The 20138-nt window shown below is 51.8% G+C and overlaps 1 protein-coding gene across 1 annotated transcript in view; it reads right to left on the bottom strand.

Annotated features, from left to right (window-relative positions):
* Positions 1 to 4379: 4379 nt before the first annotated feature.
* Positions 4380 to 20138, bottom strand: part of AXL (AXL receptor tyrosine kinase) — a 48229-nt gene continuing 32470 nt past the window's right edge. Inside the window, exons 9-20 of the mRNA XM_038767460.1 lie at positions 19785 to 19929; positions 19331 to 19357; positions 18623 to 18755; positions 18045 to 18136; positions 16483 to 16578; positions 13710 to 13787; positions 11229 to 11321; positions 10840 to 10961; positions 10642 to 10751; positions 6338 to 6497; positions 6088 to 6224; positions 4380 to 5129 (exon numbers count right to left, since the gene is read on the bottom strand). Coding sequence (XP_038623388.1) covers positions 4799 to 5129; positions 6088 to 6224; positions 6338 to 6497; positions 10642 to 10751; positions 10840 to 10961; positions 11229 to 11321; positions 13710 to 13787; positions 16483 to 16578; positions 18045 to 18136; positions 18623 to 18755; positions 19331 to 19357; positions 19785 to 19929 — 1524 coding nt within the window. The 3' untranslated portion in view covers positions 4380 to 4798. The remainder of the gene's footprint in view (positions 5130 to 6087; positions 6225 to 6337; positions 6498 to 10641; positions 10752 to 10839; positions 10962 to 11228; positions 11322 to 13709; positions 13788 to 16482; positions 16579 to 18044; positions 18137 to 18622; positions 18756 to 19330; positions 19358 to 19784; positions 19930 to 20138) is intronic.

Below are 20138 nucleotides of genomic sequence, written 5' to 3'. Positions count from 1 at the left end.
AAGAGCGAATGCGACACAGACTGGACAGCTGGCGGGGCCCTGCTCCGGTGGGATATTATTATATTATATATATATATATTATATTGGCTGTGTTCTTGGGCCAGGTGCCACCGTGCCCCTGGCAGGGTGGCACCCTTACTGAAAGAGCGGTGGTAACACGAGCTGGACAGCTGATGGGGGGCTCCCAAGCGGCGGAAGAGCTGACGGGGGTCGTCCAGCGGCGGAGGAAGGGTCCGGCTGATGGAGCAGGAGCGAATGTGGCTGTGCTGTCTGGGCAGGTGCCCCCCGTGCCCCTGGCTGGGAGCTGGCACCCTGACTAAAAGAGCAGGTGTGCCACTTTTTACTCGAACTAAAAGGGCCTAACACTGAATGGCGGGGACGGGGGGCATCAGAGTCAGCGAGGTGAGAGGAGGAAGGGTGGCAGAGTGGCACGAGAAGCGGCATGGCACAATGGGTAGACCACGGGCCCAGGAGCCAGAAAGTCATGGGTTCTAATCCCGGCTCTGCCACTTGTCTGCTGGGGACTCACTTCTCTGGGCCTCAGTTCCCTCATCTGGAAAATGGGGATTGAGCCTGTGAGCCCCACGTGGGACAAACTGATTACCTTGTATCTCCCCCCAGCTCTTGGCACGTAGCAAGCGTGGCTCAGTGGAGAAGAGCCCGGGCTTTGGAGTCAGAGGTCAGGGGTTCAAACCCCGGTTCCGCCAATTGTCAGCTGTGTGACTTTGGGCAAGTCACTTCACTTCTCTGGGCCTCAGTTACCTCATCTGTAAAATGGGGATTGAGACTGTGAGCCCCACGTGGGACAACCTGATCACCTTGTAGCCTCCCCAGTGCTTAGAACAGTGCTTTGCACATAGTAAGCGCTTAATAAATGCCATTATTATTATTAACAAATTCTATCATTATCTGTGGGTTCTAATCCCGGCTCCGCTGCTTGTCTGCTGTGGGACCTTGGACAAGCCACTTCACTTCTCTGGGCCTCAGTTCCCTCATCTGGAAAATGGGGATTGAGACTGTGAGCCCCACGTGGAACTATATTCATTCATTCATTCAATCATATTTATTGAGCGCTTACTGTGTGCGGAGCACTGTACTAAGCGCTTGGGAAGTACAAGTTGGCAACATATAGAGACGGTCCCTGCCCAAAAACGGACTCTCAAACCCGATTTGCTTGAGTCCATCCAAGCGCTTGGTACAGTGCCTGGCACATAGTAAGCGCTTAACAAATACCATTATTATCATCATCATCATCAATCGTATTTATTGAGCGCTTACTGTGTGCGGAGCACTGTACTAAGCGCTTGGGAAGTACAAGTTGGCAACATATAGAGACGGTCCCTGCCCAACAACGGACTCTCAAACCCGATTTGCTTGAGTCCATCCAAGCGCTTGGTACAGTGCCTGGCACGTAGTAAGCGCTTAACAAATACCATTATTATTATCATCATCATCATCAATCGTATTTATTGAGCGCTTACTGTGTGCGGAGCACTGTACTAAGCGCTTGGGAAGTACAAGCTGGCAACATATAGAGACGGTCCCTGCCCAACAATGGACTCTCCAACCTGATTTGCTTGTGTCCATCCAAGCGCTTGGTACAGTGCCTCGCACGTAGTAAGCGCTTAACAAACACCATTATTATTATCATCATCATCATCAATCGTATTTATTGAGCGCTTACTGTGTGCAGAGCACTGTACTAAGCGCTTGGGAAGTACAAGTCGGCAACATATAGAGACGGTCCCTGCCCAACAACGGACTCTCCAACCCGATTTGCTTGCGTCCATCCAAGCGCTTGGTACAGTGCCTGGCACGTAGTAAGCGCTTAAAAAATACCGTTATTATAGAAAGGTGGGAAGGAAGGGATGGTTCAGGACCCACGGGGACTCCGTCGGAGGTAAGGGTCTCTACCCTCATTCCCACAACCCAGCTAGATTGAGCTCGTTGTGGGCAGGGAATGTTTGATGCTATATTGTACCGTCCCAAGCGCTTAGTACAGTGCTTTGCACGTAGTAAGCCCTCAATAAATACGATTATTAATAATGGTAATAATGACAAGCTTCTTCCTCCCTTCAAGGCCCTACTGAGAGCTCACCTCCTCCAGGAGGCCTTCCCAGACTGAGCCCCTTCCTTCCTCTCCATCCCCCCATCTTACCTCCTTCCCTTCCCCACAGCACCTGTATATATGTATATATGTTTGTACAGATTTATTACTCTATTTATTTATTTATTTTACTTGTACATACCTATTCTATTTATTTTATTTTGTTAGTATGTTTGGTTTTGTTCTCTGTCTCCCCCTTTTAGACTGTGAGCCCACTGTTGGGTAGGGACTGTCTCTATATGTTGCCAATTTGTACTTCCCAAGCGCTTAGTACAGTGCTCTGCACATAGTAAGCGCTCAATAAATACGATTGATGATGATGATGATAATAGGTGATCCCCTTCTAGGCTTTGAGCCCGTTGTTGGGTAGGGGCCGTCTCTACATGTTGCCAACTTGTACTTCCCGAGCGCTTAGTCCACTGCTCTGCACACAGTAAGCGCTCAATAAATACGGTTGAATGAATGAATGAATCTCTACACGTTGCCAACTTGTACTTCCCAAGCGCTTAGTCCAGTGCTCTGCACACAGTAAGCGCTCAATAAATACGATTGAATAAACGAATGAATCTCCACACGTTGTCAACTTGTACTTCCCAAGCGCTTAGTCCACCGCTCTGCACATAGTAGAAGGACATAGAGGAGAAGCAGCGTGGCTCAGTGGAAAGAGCTCGGGCTTTGGAGTCAAAGGTCGTGGGTTCGAATCCCAGCTCCTCCATGTGTCTGCTGTGTGACCTTGGGCAAGCCACTTCACTTCTCCGCGCCTCAGTTACCTCATCTGTAAAATGGGGATGAAGACTGGGAGCCCCACGTGGGACAACCTGATCACCTTGCATCCCCCCCAGCGCTTAGAACAGTGCTTTGCACATAGTAAGCGCTTAACAAATGCCATCATTATTATAGTAAGCGCTCAATAAATACGATTGAATGAATGAATGAATCCCTGGGGCGGCAGGGAGAGGGGAGTCCCACCAGGGGGCGCCCGGGAGCCGCTGCAGCCGAATCAGGCCAAGGATTTTTTTGGGTTTTGTTTTCTTTTTTTGACTTTTCCTAAGCGCTTACTACATAATAGTAATAATAACGATGGTATTTGTTAAGCGCTTACTATGTGCAAAGCACTGTGCTAAGCGCTCTGGACAGGTCTGCAAATAGTAAACACTTAAATACCCCTGATGGTTTGGATTCAGGTTCTACCACCGTTCTACAGGCGAGGGAACCGAGGCCCAAGTGAAGTGACTCGGGCAAGGTCACACAACAGACAAGTGGCCGAGCCGGGGTTAGAACCCAGGACCTTCAGACTCCCAAGCCTATGCTCCATCCCTTCGGCCGGAGAAGCAGCGTGGCTCAGTGGAAAGAGCCCGGGCTTTAGAGTCGGAGGTCATGGGTTCAAATCCTGATTCCGCCAACTGTCAGCTGTGTGACTTTGAGCAAGTCGCTTCTCTGGGCCTCAGTTACCTCATCTGTAAAATGGGCATTAAAACTGTGAGCCCCCCCCCCCCGGGGACAACCTAATCACCTTGTAACCTCCCCAGCGCTTAGAACAGTGCTTTGCACATAGTAAGCGCTTAACAAATACCATCATTATTATTATGACTGTGAGCCCCCCCCCCCCCCCCCGGGGACAACCTAATTGCCTTGTAACCTCCCCAGCGCTTAGAACAGTGCTTTGCACATAGTAAGCGCTTAACAAATACCATCATTATTATTATTATTATGACTGTGAGGCCCCCCCCCCCCGGGGACAACCTAATCGCCTTGTAACCTCCCCAGCGCTTAGAACAGTGCTTTGCACATAGTAAGCACTTAACAAATACCATCATTATTATTATTATTATGACTGTGAGGCCACCCCCGGGGACAACCTAATCACCTTGTAACCTCCCCAGCGCTTTGAACAGTGCTTTGCACAGAGTAAGCGCTTAACAAATACCATCATTATTATTATTATTATGACCGTGAGCCCCACCCCGGGGACAACCTAATCACCTTGTAACCTCCCCAGCGCTTTGAACAGTGCTTTGCACATAGTAAGCGCTTAACAAATACCATCATTATTATTATTATTATTATGACTGTGAGCCCCCCCCTGGGGACAATCTAATCACCTTGTAACCTTCCTGGCGCTTTGAACAGTGCTTTGCACATAGTAAGCACTTAACAAATACCATTCTTCTTATTACGCTGCTTCCGCACAGGGAGGTGAGGTGACTTGAGGCTTCTTTCCCTCCTTTTTTCCCTCCCGCCAGGCCGCGGGAGAAGCGAGAAGTGAGGAGCCTTGATACAAAGTATTTATGTGGGTGATCCTGGCAGTGCAAACTGGCAGCAAGGGCTCGGGCCTGGCCTCGGTGGCCCCACAGACGCTCACTGTACACGAGGGCTGTACACGGGGAGGCGAGGGGAGGGCTGCCCTTGAGAGGAGGCCCAGCGGGGAGGGGGGTGAGGGTGACAGGTGGGCCGGGGGGGGAAGTGGGGGGCAGCTTGGGGTGGGCAGGGGCGGTTAAGGGGTGTGTGGGCATCACTAGAGCAAGGGCAGGGAGGTTGGCCGCTTGGAGAGGGGGCATTGGCTGGGAAGGTGGCAGTACCTCGGTTGGGAGAGGGAGACAGGGCCGCAGGGGTGCGGGACCCCCCGAAATCCCAGCCGCTCCCAGTTTCAGAGTCCGTGGTGACCCCCCGCCACCCCGTCAGGCCCCCTCCTCAGAGGCGGCGCAGGGGGCCGGCTGGGGGGGGGTCCCCCAGCGGGGCGGGACACATGACATAGCGGCCGGCCGGGTCGGCGGTGTGGACCTCGGCCGTGACGCAGCTGCAGCCGGCCTTGCAGTCGGTCTCCCCTTGGGCCCCCTCGGGCTCCCCTTGGGCCCCCGCCGCCCCCGGGCGCCCCCCGTCCTCCATGTTGACGTAGAGGATTTCTTCGGGGTCCTGGGCGAGGGGCAGGCCCTTCAGGGTGAACTCCAGCTCCTCACGCAAGGCCGCGAAGGTGGGCCGCTCCACGGGGCTCAGCGACCAGCAGCTGGACATGAGCTCGTACCTGGAGGGGGGAAGAGGGGGGGGATCACTGAGGCTGGGGAGACAAAAGGGAGGGGGGGGTGGGGGGGGGACTGGAGAAGACACCCCCACCCCAGCTACGGATGGTGGGAAGGGATGCAGGGGGTCGCGGCTGCAAGGACCCTCAGGGCTCACACTAACTTCGATCCCTCAGACTGTGAGCCCACTGTTGGGTAGGGACTGTCTCTGTATGTTGCCAATTTGTACTTCCCAAGCGCTTAGTACAGTGCTCTGCACATAGCAAGCGCTCAATAAATACGATTGATGATGATGATGACTTTGGGCAAGCCGCTGAACTTCTCTGTGCCTCAGTTATCTCATCTGTGAAACGGGGATGAAGGCTGCGAGCCCCCCCCGTGGGACAACCTGACCACCTTGTATCCTCCCCGGCGCTTAGAACGGTGCTTTGCACGTAGTAAGCGCCTAACGAACGCCATCATCATCATCACGTCATCATCACCATCATCAGTCGTATTTATTGAGCGCTTACTATGCGCAGAGCACTGGACTAAGCGCTTGGGAAGTACAAATGGGCAACATATAGAGACAGTCCCTACCCAACAGTGGGCTCACAGTCTAAAAGGGGGAGACAGAGAACAAAACCAAACATACTAACAAAATAAAATAAATAGAATAGATATGTACAAGTAAAACAGAGTAATAAATATGTACAAACATATATACAGGTGCTGTGGGGAAGGGAAGGAGGTAAGAGGGGACGAGGGGGAGAGGAAGGAAGGGGCTCAGTCTGGGAAGGCCTCCACGTCCCTCAAAGGGCTCGCCGTAAGCGTGGTGTAGACGGGAGACACGTCCGCCTAGTCTGTTTTATTGGGCTCTTCCAAGCGCTTAGTATAGTGCTCAATAAATATGATCGATTGGGGGGGCGGGCACAGATCCCGGAGGGTAGGGGGGTCGGGTTGGGGGTGGGCAATTGGTCTCACAGCCCATCGAGGCAGTCCAGCGGCTGCTTGAGGCGGTTTCCCTGGCGCAGGTAGTCGTAGATCTCGCTGTTCTCCACGCCGGGGTACGGAGTCTGGCCCCGCGTCGCGATCTCCCACATGGTGACCCCGAAGGACCACTGGTGGGGGACAAGGGGGCAGTGAAGACTTTGGGGGGGTCCAGCCTGCCCCCCCCCCCGCCTCCCTCTCGTCCCCTCCGTGACCTCCCCCCCCCCGCCCCCCGGGGCCGCACCACGTCGCTCTTGCTGGTGTAGACGCGGTCGGCCAGGCTCTCGATGGCGATCCACTTGACGGGCATCTTGGCGATGCGGCCCTGCCGGTAGTAGTCGCCGTTGTAGATCTTCTTGGAGAGGCCGAAGTCGGCCACGCACACGGTCATGTTTTCGTTCAGCCTGCGGGGTGGGGCGGAGGCGTTTGGGGAGGCATTAAACGGCCCTGCAGCCGCACAACCACGCGTCCGTACACGTACGCACTTCCATTTATTTTGTTCTGTTAATACGTTTTGTTTTGTCGTCCGGCTCCCCCGTCTAGACCGTGAGCCCGCCGTTGGGTAGGGACCGTCTCTATCTGTTGCCAACTTCGACTTCCCAAGCGCTTAGTACAGTGCTCTGCACGCAGTAAGCACTCAATAAATACGATTGAATGAATGAATGAATGAAATACACACACACACACGTCTCGGGCATGTCCTCATCCTGGGGAAGGGAAGGCCTCGAGGCCAACAGTGACGCAAACACCAGAAGCGTCTCTTTCACTCCCCTCTTTTCCTGCCAACGCACAGCGCTGGGGACGCCCTCAGCGAGGCCTTCTGGCGCTCCACCGGGAAGCGAGGCAGCGGGGCCGAGTGGAAAAAGCTCGGGCCAGACCTGGGTTAGAATCCTGACTCCACCCCTGCCGTGCTGTGTGACCGTTTGTAAGTCGCTTCACTTCTCTGTGCCTCGGTTCCCTCACTGGCAAGACAGCGCTCGGCACTTCGAGCGGTGCTTTGCACACAGTAAGCGCTGAATAAATGCCATTATTATTATCATCATCATCATCATCATCATCAATCGTATTTATTGAGCGCTTACTGTGTGCAGAGCACTGGACTAAGCGCTTGGGAAGTACAAGTTGGCAACATATAGAGACAGTCCCTACCCAACAGTGGGCTCACAGTCTAAAAGGGGGAGACAAAACTAAACATACTAACAAAATAAAATAAATAGAATAGATAGGTACAAGTAAAATAAATAAATAGGGTAATAAATATGTACAAACATATATACATATATACAGGTGCTGTGGGGAAGGGAAGGAGGTAAGATGGGGGGGATGGAGAGGGGGACGAGGGGGGGAGGAAGGAAGGGGCTCCACTTCTCCGTGCCTCGGTTCCCTCACCGGCAAGACAGTGCTCAGCGCTTCGAGCGGTGCTTTGCACATAGTAAGCACTTAATAAATGCCATTATTATTATTATTAATATCTGTGCTCCCTCCAACTTAATAATAATATAATAATGATGGCATTTGTTAAGCGCTTACTAGTAAAAGTAATGATGGTATTTGTTAAGCGCTTACTATGTGCAAAGCACTGTTCTAAGCACTAGTGGGGGGGATACAAGGTCATCAGGTTGTCCCACATGGGGCTCACTGTCTTAATCCCCATTTTACAGATGAGGTAACTGAGGCCCAGAGAATTAAGTGACTTGCCCAAAGTCACACAGCTGACAGTTGGCGGAGCCGGGATTTGAACCCATGACCTCTGACTCCAAAGCCCGGGCTCTTTCCACTGAGCCACGCTGCTTTGTGCCAAGCACTGTTCTAAGCGCTGGGGAGAACACAAGGTGATCAGGTTGTCCCACATGAGGCTCACTGTCTTAATCCCCATTTTACAGATGAGGTAACTGAGGCCCAGAGAAGTGAAGGCCCAGAGTCACACAGATGACAAGTGGTGGAGCTGGGATTAGAACCCACGACCTCTGACTCCCAAGCCAGGGCTCTTTCCACTGAGCCACGCTGCTTCCCAACTTTGTGGGACCCAAGTCATCCATTCATTCGTATTTATTGAGTGCTTACTATGTGCAGAGCACTGTACTGAGTGCCTGGGAGAGGACAATACAACAATAAAAAGACACATTCACCGTCTGCAACGAGTTGACAATCTAGAGGAGCTCTGATTATCTTGTATCTCCCCCAGCACTTAGTACAGCAGGCTGTATGTTTGTTGTGGGTAGGGAATGTGTCAGTTCACTGTTATAGTGTACTCTCCCAAGCGTTTAGTACAGTGCTCTGTGTACAGTCAGCGCTCAATAAATGCAGTTATGTACAGATCTGTGATTCATATTAATGTCTGTCTCCCCCATCTAGACTGTAAGCTCTTTGTGGGCAGGAAATGTGTCCGTTTATTGTTGTATTGTACTTTCCCGCGCGCTAGTACAGTGCTCTGCACACAGTAAGTGCTCAATAAATACGACTGATTGAATGAATAAATATGATTGATTGACTGATAGGCCAACCTTGGGCACGTCACAAATTTCCTGTGCCTCAGCTACTTCATCTGTAAAATGGGGATTCATTCATTCATTCAGTGGTATTTACTGAGTGCTTTCTGTGCACAAAGCACTGTACTAAGCGCTTGGGAGAGTACGATACAACAACAGATACATTCCTGCCCACCACGAGCTCACAGTCTAGGGGGGGAGACAGATATTAATAGAAACAGATAAATAAATAAATACAGATCGAGACTGGAAGCCCCAAGTGTCACTTGGACTGTGTCCAACCTGACGAGCTTGTATAATAATAATAATAATAATAATGGTTTTTGTTAAGGGCTTCCTAAGTGCCAAGCACTGTTCTAAGCGCTGGGGTAGATCCGAGGTAATCAGGTTGTCCCACATGGAGCTCACAGACTGATTCCCCATTTTGCAGATGAGGGAACTGAGGCCCAGAGAATAATGAGAATAATGATGGCATCTATTAAGTGCTTACTATGTGCAAAGCACTGTACTAAGCGCTTGGGAGAGTACAATACAACAACGGATACATTCCTGCCCACCACGAGCTCACAGTCTAGAGGGGGAGACAGATATTAATAGAAACAGATAAATAAATAAATACAGATCGAGACTGGAAGCCCCAAGTGTCACTTGGACTGTGTCCAACCTGACTAGCTAGTATAATAATAATAATAATAATAATCATAATGGTTTTTGTTAAGGGCTTCCTAAGTGCCAAGCACTGTTCTAAGCGCTGGGGTAGATCCGAGGTAATCAGGTTGTCCCACGTGGAGCTCACAGTCTGCCAATTTGTACTTCCCAAGTGCTTAGTCCAGTGCTCTGCACATAGTAAGCGCTCAATAAATACGATTGATGATGATTCCCCATTTTGCAGATGAGGGAACTGAGGCCCAGAGAAGAATGATAATAATAATGGCCTTTATTAAGCGCTTACTCTGTGCAAAGCACTGTTCTAAGCGCTGGGGAGGTTACAAGGTGATCAGGTTGTCCCACGGGGGGCTCACAGTCTTCATCCCCATTTTCCAGATGAGGCCCAGAGAAGAAGTGACTTGCCCAGGGTCACACAGCCGACAAGTGGCAGAGTCAGGATTCTACCCCAGCGCTTAGTACGGTGCCTGCCACGAGGTAGGCTCTGCCAAATACAATTTTTTTAAAAAACAGAAATTGCCCAAGGCTAAAGTCTCTACACCAAGGGTTTAGGCCAAACACATTTGCTCTGCACACAGTGAGCGCTCAATAAATGCGATTGATTGATTGATTGATTCCCCCATCATCTCCCCACCCCCCCTTCTGCCTCCTTCCCCCTCTCCTCCTTCCCCCTCTCCTCCTCCCCCTTCTGCCTTCTTTCCCTTCTAGCCTGTGAGCCCACTGTTAGGTAGGGACTGTCTCTATAGGTTGCCAACTTGTACTTCCCAAGCGCTTAGTCCAGTGCTCTGCACACAGTAAGCGCTCAATAAATACGATTGATTGATTGATTGATTCCCCCATCATCTCCCCACCCCCACTTCTGCCTCCTTCCCCCTCTCCTCCTTCCCCCTCTCCTCCTCCCCTTTCTGCCTTCTTTCCCTTCTAGACTGTGAGCCCACTGTCGGGTAGGGACCGTCGCTATATGTTGCCAACTTGGACTTCCCAAGCGCTTAGTACAGTGCTCTGCACACAGTCAGCGCTCAATAAATACGATTGATTGATTGATTGATTGATTGATTCCCCCATCATCTCCCCACCCCCCCTTCTGCCTCCTTCCCCCTCTCCTCCTCCCCTTTCTGCCTTCTTTCCCTTCTAGACTGTGAGCCCACTGTTGGGTAGGGACCGTCTCTATACATTGCCAACTTGGACTTCCCAAGCGCTTAGTACAGTGCTCTGCACACAGTCAGCGCTCAATAAATACGATTGATCGATTGACTGATTGATTGATTTCCATCGATGGCCAACGAACTCGGGCCGATGCCCACGTGGGCGATCGGCACCGCGACGTCGTGGGCCGAATTGCCCGGCCACGTGCCCGCCTCCTGCCCACCCCCATTCCCAACACCCCCCTCACATGCAATTGCGGGCCGCCAGGTCCCTGTGGATGAAGTGTTTGGAGCTGAGGTATTCCATGCCACTGGCGATGTCCGTCATAAACTTCACCAGAGTCTGGGTGGGGAGGAACTGGGGCGGGAGGAGAGGGTGCTGAGACCCCAACAGAGGCCCTCGGCCCCCCTGCCCAGCCCAGCTCCCCTTGCCCCCCGTCCCCTACCACGGGCGCATCTCCGAGCCTCGAGTAGAGCAGGAAACTGTGCAGATCTCCGTGCTTCATGAAGGGCAGGATCACCACGGGGGCAGGAAACTCCTGGCCCTCGCTGCCCTGCAGGCAGACCCCTGCCCAGCCCAGAGGGCTCACTTCCAGCCCCCTGCCCGCGCACCTCAGTTTCCCCGCTGGGCTGGGGCGGAATCCCAGGAGGGAGGGTGGGAGCGGGCTGCAGGGTTCCCAGGAATAGCCGCGAGGCCTGGCGGATGCTGCCTGGGAGAGGTCAGATCCCGGAGAGGGCACGGTGGCGGGGCGGGAGTTGGGAAGGAGAGGAGAAGGGGGGGGAGATGGGAATGGGGTGGCATTGGGAGCGGGCTGGGGGCAGGCCCGGGCCTCACCGATGAGCCTCATGACGTTGGGATGGTCAAATTCCTTCATGCACACGGCCTCGCTCAGGAAATCCTCCAGCTCCGTGCGGGTGCAGATGGCGACTGGCAAGGGATGCCAAGATCAGGGGAGGGGGGTGAGAGAGGGCAGGACCAGAGCGGGAGGGAACGGCGGGATGGCCGGGCGGGAAGGAAGGCAAGATAGGAGGGCGGGTGGGTTACTCTAGACCGTGACCTCCTTGTGGGCAGGGATGTCACCGTTGATTGTTGTATTGGCGAAGCAGCGTGGCTCAGTGGAAATTATTAATTAATTAATTAATTAATTATTGATTTATTTTACTTGTACGTATCTATTCTATTTATTTTATTTTGTTAGTATGCTTGGTTTCGTTCTCTGTCTCCCCCCTTTTAGACTGTGAGCCCACTGTTGGGCAGGGACCGTCTCTAGATGTTGCCAACTTGGACTTCCCAAGCGCTTAGTCCAGTGCTCTGCACACAGTAAGCGCTCAATAAATACGATTGGTGGTGATGATGAGGGAAAGAGCAGGGGCCTTGGAGTCAGAGGTCATGGGTTCGAATCCCAGCTCTGCCAATTGTCAGCTGTGTGACTTTGGGCCAGTCACTTCACTTCTCGGGGCCTCAGTGACCTCATCTGGAAAATGGGGATGAAGACTGGGAGTCCCCGCCGTGGGACAACCTTGTAACCTCCCCAGCGCTTAGAACAGTGCTTTGCACATAGTAAGCACTTAATAAATGCGCTTACTATAATAATAATGATAATTATGGGATTTATTAAGCCCTTTACTATGTGCCGGGCACTGTACTAAGCGCTGGGGAGGCTACAAGCAGCGTGGCTCAGTGGAAAGAGCCCGGGCTTTGGAATCAGAGGTCATGGGTTCAAATCCCGGCTCGGCCAAATGTCAGCTGTGTGACTTTGGGCAAGTCACTTCACTTCTCTGTGCCTCTGTTCCCTCATCTGGAAAATGGGGATGAAAACTGTGAGCCCCCCGTGGAACAACCTGATCACCTTGTAACCTCCCCAGCGCTTAGAACAGTGCTCTGCACACAGTAAGTGCTCAATAAATATGACTGAATGAATGAATGAACAAATACCATCATTATTATTATTATTATAATATGAGCTAATCGGGTTGTACACAGTCCCTGCCCCATGTGGGGCTCACAGTCTCGATCCCCATTTTCCAGATGAGGGAATGGAGGTCCAGAGAAATGAAGTGATTCGCTCAAGGTCACACAGCAGACAAGTGGCTCAATGGAGAAGCAGCGTGGCTCAATGGAAAGAGCACAGGCTTTGGAGTCAGAGGTCATGGGTTCAAATCCCGGCTCCGCCACTTGTCAGCTACGTGACTTTGGACAAGTCACTTCACCCCCATTTTACAGATGAGGCCTCAGTTACCTCATCTGTAAAATGGGGGTTAAAACTGTGAGCCCCCCATTGAACAACCTGATCACCTTGTAACCTCCCCAGTGCTTAGAACAGTGCTGTGCACATAGTAAGCGCTTCATAAATGCCATTAAAAAAAAAAAGTGGCGGAGCTGGGATTAGAACTCCCGACCCTCTAACTCCCAGGCCCGGGGTTCTGTCCATTATGCCATGCTGATTCAAGTATTGTATTTTCCTGAGAGCTTAGTACAGTGCTCGGCAAATGGTAGGCGCTCAATAAATACGACAGAATGATTGAATGGATGGTGGTGGGGAGGGTGGGATTGGGGGGGAGAAGAGAGGATGGGGGAGAGGAGAGGATGGGGGAAGCAGGATTGGAGGGGGGAGAATCAATCAATCAATCAATCATATTTATTGAGCGCTTACTGTGTGCAGAGCACTGTACTAAGCGCTTGGGAAGTACAAGTTGGCAACATAAGAAAGGAGAAGAAAGGATCAGGGGTGGAGGGAGGGCAAAATGGCAGACGACGGCTCCAGGATCGGAGGGGAAAGGAGGCCCAAATCAGGAAGAGGTGGGCCAATATTAATAATAATGATAGCATTTATTAAGCGCTTACTATGTGCAAAGCACTGTTCTAAGCGCTGAGGAGGTTACAAGGTGATCAGGCTGTCCCACGGGGGGCTCGCAGTCTTCATCCCCATTTTACAGATGAGGTCACGGAGGGCCAGAGTAGTGAAGTTGCAAACTTGTACTTCCCAAGTAAGCGCTAAATAAATATGATTGAATGAATGAATGAAGTGACTAGCCCAAAGTCACCCAGCTGACAGCTGGCGGAGCCGGGATTTGAACCCATGACCTCTGGCTCCAAAGCCCGGGCTCTTTCCGCTGAGCCACGCCGCTTCTCTGATCGGTGGGGTTTGGGTGGGAAGGGGCAGAGGGTGGTCATAGGAGGACCACAGGTCCATTAGGATGGGGGCAGGGTGGGGATTGGGGTGGGGGTCACCTGGGGGGAAGGGACATGGGGGGCGAGGTCCAGAGGGGGACGGGAGAAGTCCCAGGGGTGGACGCGGGGGCCGGGGGGGCTTACTCTTCATGGTCTTGACGGCCACCTTGAGGACGTGGTCATCCTGGTTGAGCTGTCCTTCCATGACCGAGCCGAACTCTCCTGAAGGCAGAAGGGGATGTGGGGGGAGCGCCTCGGCCCGGACCAGTCCTCCGGACCGCCTCTGGACCATCAGCTCGTTGTGGGCAGGGGATGTGTCTGTTTATTGCTCTATTGTACCATCATCGTCATCATCAATCGTATTTATTGAGCGCTTACTAGGTGCAGAGCACTGTACTAAGCGCTTGGGAAGTACAAATTGGCAACATGTAGAGACGGTCCCTACCCAACAGTGGGCTCACAGTCTAAAAGGGGGAGACAGAGAACAAAACCAAACATACTAACAAAATAAAATAAATAGATATGTACAATATGTAAAATAAATAAATAAATAAATAGAGTAATAAATATGTACAAACATATATACTTGCACTCTCCCAAGAGCTTAGTACAGTGCTCTGCACCCAGGAAATGCTCAACAAATACGATTGAGTGAATGAATGAAATGGAATAGGGGGCACGCACCTCTGGCCGGAGAAGGGAAATGTGTGGTTTTCTCCTGGCTGAAATCTTCCACCCCATAGCCACTAACAATAATAATAATAATGGTATTTGTTAAGTGCTTACTGTGTGCTAGGCACTATACTAAGCGCTAGGGTAGATACAAGCTAATCGGGTTGGACACACTCACAGTCTTAATCTCCATTTTACAGATGAGGAAACTGAGGCACAGAGAAGTTACTGGCCCAGGGTCACACAGCAGACAAATGGCGGAGCTGGGATTCGACTGTAAATCTGGACTGTCTCTATATGTTGCCGATTTATACTTCCCAGGAGCTTAGTACAGTGCTCTGCACATAGTTCAGCGCTCAATAAATCGATCGAATGAATGAAATGAATAATCCAGAGATTTGTTTCTAGAATGTAAACTCTCTAATCTGTAAACTCTTTCTTTTTCTTTAATCGTATTTATTGAGTGCGCTTACTGTGTGCAGAGCACTGTACTAAGCGCTTGGGAAGTACAAGTTGGGAACATATAGAGACGGTCCCTACCCAACAGTGGGCTCACAGTCTAGAAGAGTGGGCTCACAGTCTATTGGGTCGCCAGTCTAGAAGAGTGGGCTCACAGTCTATTGGGTCGCTGTGGGAAGGGAATAGGTCTGTTTACTGTTATATTGTACTCTCCCAAGCGCTTAGTACGGTGTTCTGCACACAGTAAACGCTCAATAGATACGATTGAATGAATGAATTAGAACCCAGGTCCTTCTGATTCCCAGGCCCGCACTCTATCCAGTCGGCTAACTGCTTCTCTGTGTTTTTATTGTTTCTTCTTCCTTTCGCATCTGTCCCCTGGCCTCTCTCCCCTCCCATATTATTAAAAAATAATGATGGCGTTTATTAAGCGCTTACTATGTGCATAGCACTGTTCTAAGCGCTGAGCACTGTTCTATATTCTCAGATTGTGAGTCTCTTGAGGTGGTTCCTCTCCCCCTCGTCCTTCCTCTCCCCCTCATCCCCCTCTCCGTCCCCCCCATCTTACCTCCTTCCCTTCCCCACAGCACCTGTATATATGTATATATGCTTGTACATATTTATAACTCTATTTATTTATTTTACTTGTACATATCTATTCTATTTATTTTATTTTGTTAGTATGTTTGGTTTTGGTCTCTGTCTCCGCCTTTTAGACTGTGAGCCCACTGTTGGGTAGGGACTGTCTCTATATGTTGCCAACTTGGACTTCCCAAGCGCTTAGTCCAGTGCTCTGCACACAGTAAGCGCTCAATAAATACGATTGATTGATTGATTGATTGGTGATGGATCTAACTTTCAACTGTGCATTTTCCCCAGTGTCTATCAAAGTGTCTGCAATCAGTAAGCACTCGATAATAAATCCCGCGGCTTGTTATATTGTACCCTCCCAAGCGCTTAATACGGCGCTCCGTCCACGGCTAAATGCTCAATAAATACGAGCGATGGGCCTAGTGGATAGAGCATGGGCTTGGGAGTCAGAAGGTCACGGGTTCTAATCCTGGTTCCATCACTTGCCCGCTGAGTGACCCCGGGCAAGTCACTTTGGCCTTCCCAGAATGAGCCCCTTCCTTCCTCTCCCCCTCGTCCCCCTCTCCATCCCCCCCATCTTACCTCCTTCCCTTCCCCACAGCACCTGTATATATGTATATATGTTTGTAAATATTTATTACTCTATTTATTTATTTTTTATTACTCTATTTATTTTACTTGTACCCAGCTATCCTATTTATTTTATTTTGTTAGTATGTTTGGTTTTGTTCTCTGTCTCCCCCTTTTAGACTGTGAGCCCACTGTTGGGTAGGGACTGTCTCTATATGTTACCAACTTGGACTTCTCAAGTGCTTAGTACAGTGCTCTGCACACAGTAAGCGCTCAAGAAATACAATTGATTGATTGATTTGCTTCTCTGGGCCTCAGTCCCCTCATCTGGAAAATGGGGATGGAGCCGCTGAGCCCCACGGGGGACAGGGACTGCGTCCAATCTGACTTGCTTGTATCCACTTCAGCGCTTAGTATAGTGCCTGGCACATAGTAAGCATGTAACAAATACCATAATTAATCTCCCTTCCCTCAGACCGTGAGCCCGTTGTGGGCAGGGATCGTCTCTCTTCATTGCTGAATTGGTCCAGTGCTCTGCACACAGGAAGCGCTCAATAAGTATGGATGGATGGATGGATGGATGGATGATTGAATCGATCGATTGATTACTATTGATGACTCTTACCTTCCCCCAGGGTCTTGCCCAATGCCACCTTGTGTCTGTCCACCATGACATCTCTCAGCTTTTCCTTCAGCTCCTCGCTGATGCCCAGGCTGTTTACTGGGTACGGGGGTCGGGGGGAGAAGCGGGCAGTTGGTACCCCGGCCTTCCGCTTCCCCTTCTTCCTCTCCATCTTCCTGCCCCCTCTCCCCGCCCCCTTCCCCGGAAGACCCCCCCAAAACTTGCCCTTCTTGGGGCACGGAGCCCCCTGCCCCAAGGGTGCAGGAGATGGAAAATTTTTTGTGGGCAAGGAATGTGTCTGTTACATCCTTAATAATAATAATGGTGATGGTATTTGGTAAGTGTAAGTGCTTACTAAGAAGCAGCGTGGCTCAGTGGAAAGAGCACGGGCTTTGGAGCCAGGGGTCATGGGTTCGAATCCCGGCTCTGCCAATTGTCCGCTGTGGGACTTTGAGCAAGTCACTTCACTTCTCTGTGCCTCAGTTCCCTCATCTGTAAAATGGGGATTTTTTTTTTAATGGCATTTATTAAGCGCTTACTATGTGCCAAACACTGTTCTAAGCACTGGGGGGATACAAGGTGATGAGGTTGTCCCACGTGGGGCTCACAGTCTTCATCCCCATTTAACAGATGAGGGAACTGAGGCCCAGAGAAGTGAAGTGACTTGCCCAAAGTCACACAGCTGACAAGTGGCAGAGCCGGGATTTGAACCCATGACCTCTGACTCCAAAGCCCGTGCTCTTTCCCACTGAGCCACGCTGCTTCTCTATTAAGATTAAGATTAAGATTAGGATTAAGATTGTGAGCCCCCCGAGGGACAACCTGGGACAACCTGATCTCCTTGTGACCTCCCCAGTGCTTCGAACGGTGCTTGGCACCTAGTAAGCGCTTAGTAAATGCCATCATTATTATTAGTAATAACATTATTACTTAACAGTAACATTAACAGTATAACATTATTACTAATAATAATGATGGCATTTACTAAGCGCTTACTATGTGCCAAGCACCGTTCGAAGCGCTGGGCAGGTTAAATAATAAAGAGCAAAGCCCGTGCTCTTTCCACTGCACCATGCTGCTTTTAGGTTGTTATATTGTATTTTCCCAGGTCTGCACACAGTAAGCACGCAATGAAGGTAGAGCAGGGTGATATGAAACCCTGAGCCAGGCAGGGTAATAATAATAATAATAATAATAATAATAATAATAGTATTTGTTCAGCACTTATTATGTGCAAAGCACTGTTCTAAGCGCTGGGGAGGTTACAAGGTGATCAGGTTGTCCCACGGGGGGCTCACATTCTTAATCCCCATTTTACAGATGAGGTCACTGAGGCCCAGAGAAGTGAAGCGACTTGCCCAAAGTCACACAGCTGACAATTGGCGGAGCCGGCATTCGAACCCATGACCTCTGACTCCAAAGCCCGGGCTCCTGCCACTGAGCCACGCTGCTTCTCGTTGTATCGGACTCTCCTGAGCGCTTAGTACAGTGTTCCGCACGCAGAAAGCGCTCAGTCAACGCACTCGACTGACTTTTCTGGGGGCGGGGAACCCCGAAATACTCACGGGTGGCTTCCGTAGTGCGGCGGCTATAGGATTTGCGGACCCGATATCTGACCACCAGTTCTCCCCGCTCCACGCTGGGCTCGAACACTTCCCTGCATGGGAGAGGGGGAGTCAGGCCGCCCGACCCTTGACCCCTGACCCCTGACCCTGGCCCATCTACTGTGTCCTGCTTTCCCCTTCTGCCCCTCCGTGCAGGCCTGCTCTGGACCGGCCTGCCTCCAGCCAGAGACTGTGCCAGCCACTATCCTACTTGCTCCGCACACGGTGGGCGCTCAGTACAGTGCTCCTCATGCGGAGGATGCCCAGCACAGTGCTCTGCACGCGGTGGGCGCCCAGCACAGCACTTCAAATGCAGAGGAGGCCCAGCACGACGCTCTGCTCACGGTGGGCTCCCAGCACAGCGCTTCGCATGCAGCGGATGCCCGGTACAGCTCTTGGCACGCAACGGACGTCCAGCCCAGCCCAGCGCTTCACGCACAACGTGTGCCCACCGTGGATGCCCAGCATGGTGTTCTGGACGCAACGGGTGCCCAGGTGTTGCAGGAGGGTTGTAGGGGGCCTGGGCTCCCACCGCTCACCCGTAGCGAGTCTCCTTCTTGCGGCGCTGGACGAGGAAGAGGGCGAGGAAGAGGACGCAGGCAGTGGCAGCGCCCGCTCCGAGGAGGATGTACCACCAGGGCCAAGAGAAGGCGGGAGCAGGTGGTTCCTGGACTGGGTAGGAGGAGGGGGTGGGTGGGTGAGTCCTAATTTACCCCTTCCCCTCTCCCACTACCAGCGGGCAAGGGTGGTATGGGCAGAGCTAAGGGAAGCCCAGTGGGTTAAGATGGGCAAAGAGGTGGTCAGGGGAGGGGTGTGGGTATGAGTAGGCTGTGGCCGAGGGTGCCCAGGGGGCACGATAGTAATAATAATAATGATAGCATCTGTTAAGCTCTTACTGTGTGCCAGGCACTGTACTAAGCGCTGGGGTGGATCCATGCAAATCGGGTTGGGCACAGTCCCTGCCCCACATGGGGCTCACAGTCTCAGTCTCCATTTGGCACAACCTGATCACCTTGTTACCTCCCCAGTGCTCAGAACGGTGCATGGCATGTAGTAAGCGCTTAATAAATGCCATCATTATTATTATTATTTGACAGGTGAGGGACCTGAGGCCCAGGGAAGGGAAGTGACTTGCCCAAGTTCCCCCAGCAGGGCAGCGGCGGAGCCGGGATTAGAACCCCTGACCTCTGACTCCCGGGCCCGGGCTCCAGCCACCGCGCCACGCTGCACGCAGGCGCCCTCCTTACCATGCTGCCGCACGGGTGGACCGTCCTCTGTCCAGAGAGAGAGGGGAGAGAGAGAGAATCAATCAATCAATCGTATTTATTGAGCGCTTACTGTGTGCAGAGCACTGGACTAAGCGCTTGGGAAGTCCAAGTTGGCAACATAGAGAGACAGTCCCTACCCAACAGTGGGCTCACAGTCTAAAAGGGGGAGACAGAGAACTAAACCAAACATACTAATAAAATAAAATAAATAGAATAGATGTGTACAAGTAAAATAAAGAAATAAATAGAGTAATAAATATGTGCGAACATATATACAGGTGCTGTGGGGAAGGGAAGGAGGTAAGATGGGGGGATGGAGAGGGGGAGAGGAAGGAGGGGGCTCAGTCTGAGAAGGCAGGTGGCCGTCAGTGGGCAAGCGGGCGAGGGTGGTGGGCTTCACCGCATCCTCTTCCCTCTCCGGGAGACAACGTACCCGCTTCGTGGGGGGCAAGGGGCACCGGAGCGCTCCAGGGTCCGTCTCCCGCGCCGGTGTAGGCCGCCACACGCACCGTGAGGTTCTGCAAAGGCTCTCGCAGTTTCAGTGTCAGCTCCCGGCTCGGGCCCACGTCCACCAGAACCTGGGCGAGGTGGGGGAGACGCCCGGCTCAGTCCCGGGGTCCCCCGGCGTCCCCCGACCCCAGCTGCGGATCTTTGGTTTTCCCAGGGTCCTCGGGCTCCCCGCGTCTCCCCGCATTCCGGGGCACGTCAATCAATCAGTCGTATTTAATAATGATAATAACGTGTTAAGCGCTTACTATGTGCAGAGCACTGTTCCAAGCGCTGGTAT

The sequence above is a fragment of the Tachyglossus aculeatus genome, chromosome 26 (genome assembly GCF_015852505.1).
Source record: "Tachyglossus aculeatus isolate mTacAcu1 chromosome 26, mTacAcu1.pri, whole genome shotgun sequence".
NCBI classification, from domain to species: domain Eukaryota; kingdom Metazoa; phylum Chordata; class Mammalia; order Monotremata; family Tachyglossidae; genus Tachyglossus; species Tachyglossus aculeatus.
Note: the sequence above shows the minus strand (reverse complement) of the source record. Positions and strands in the feature narration are given on the sequence as shown.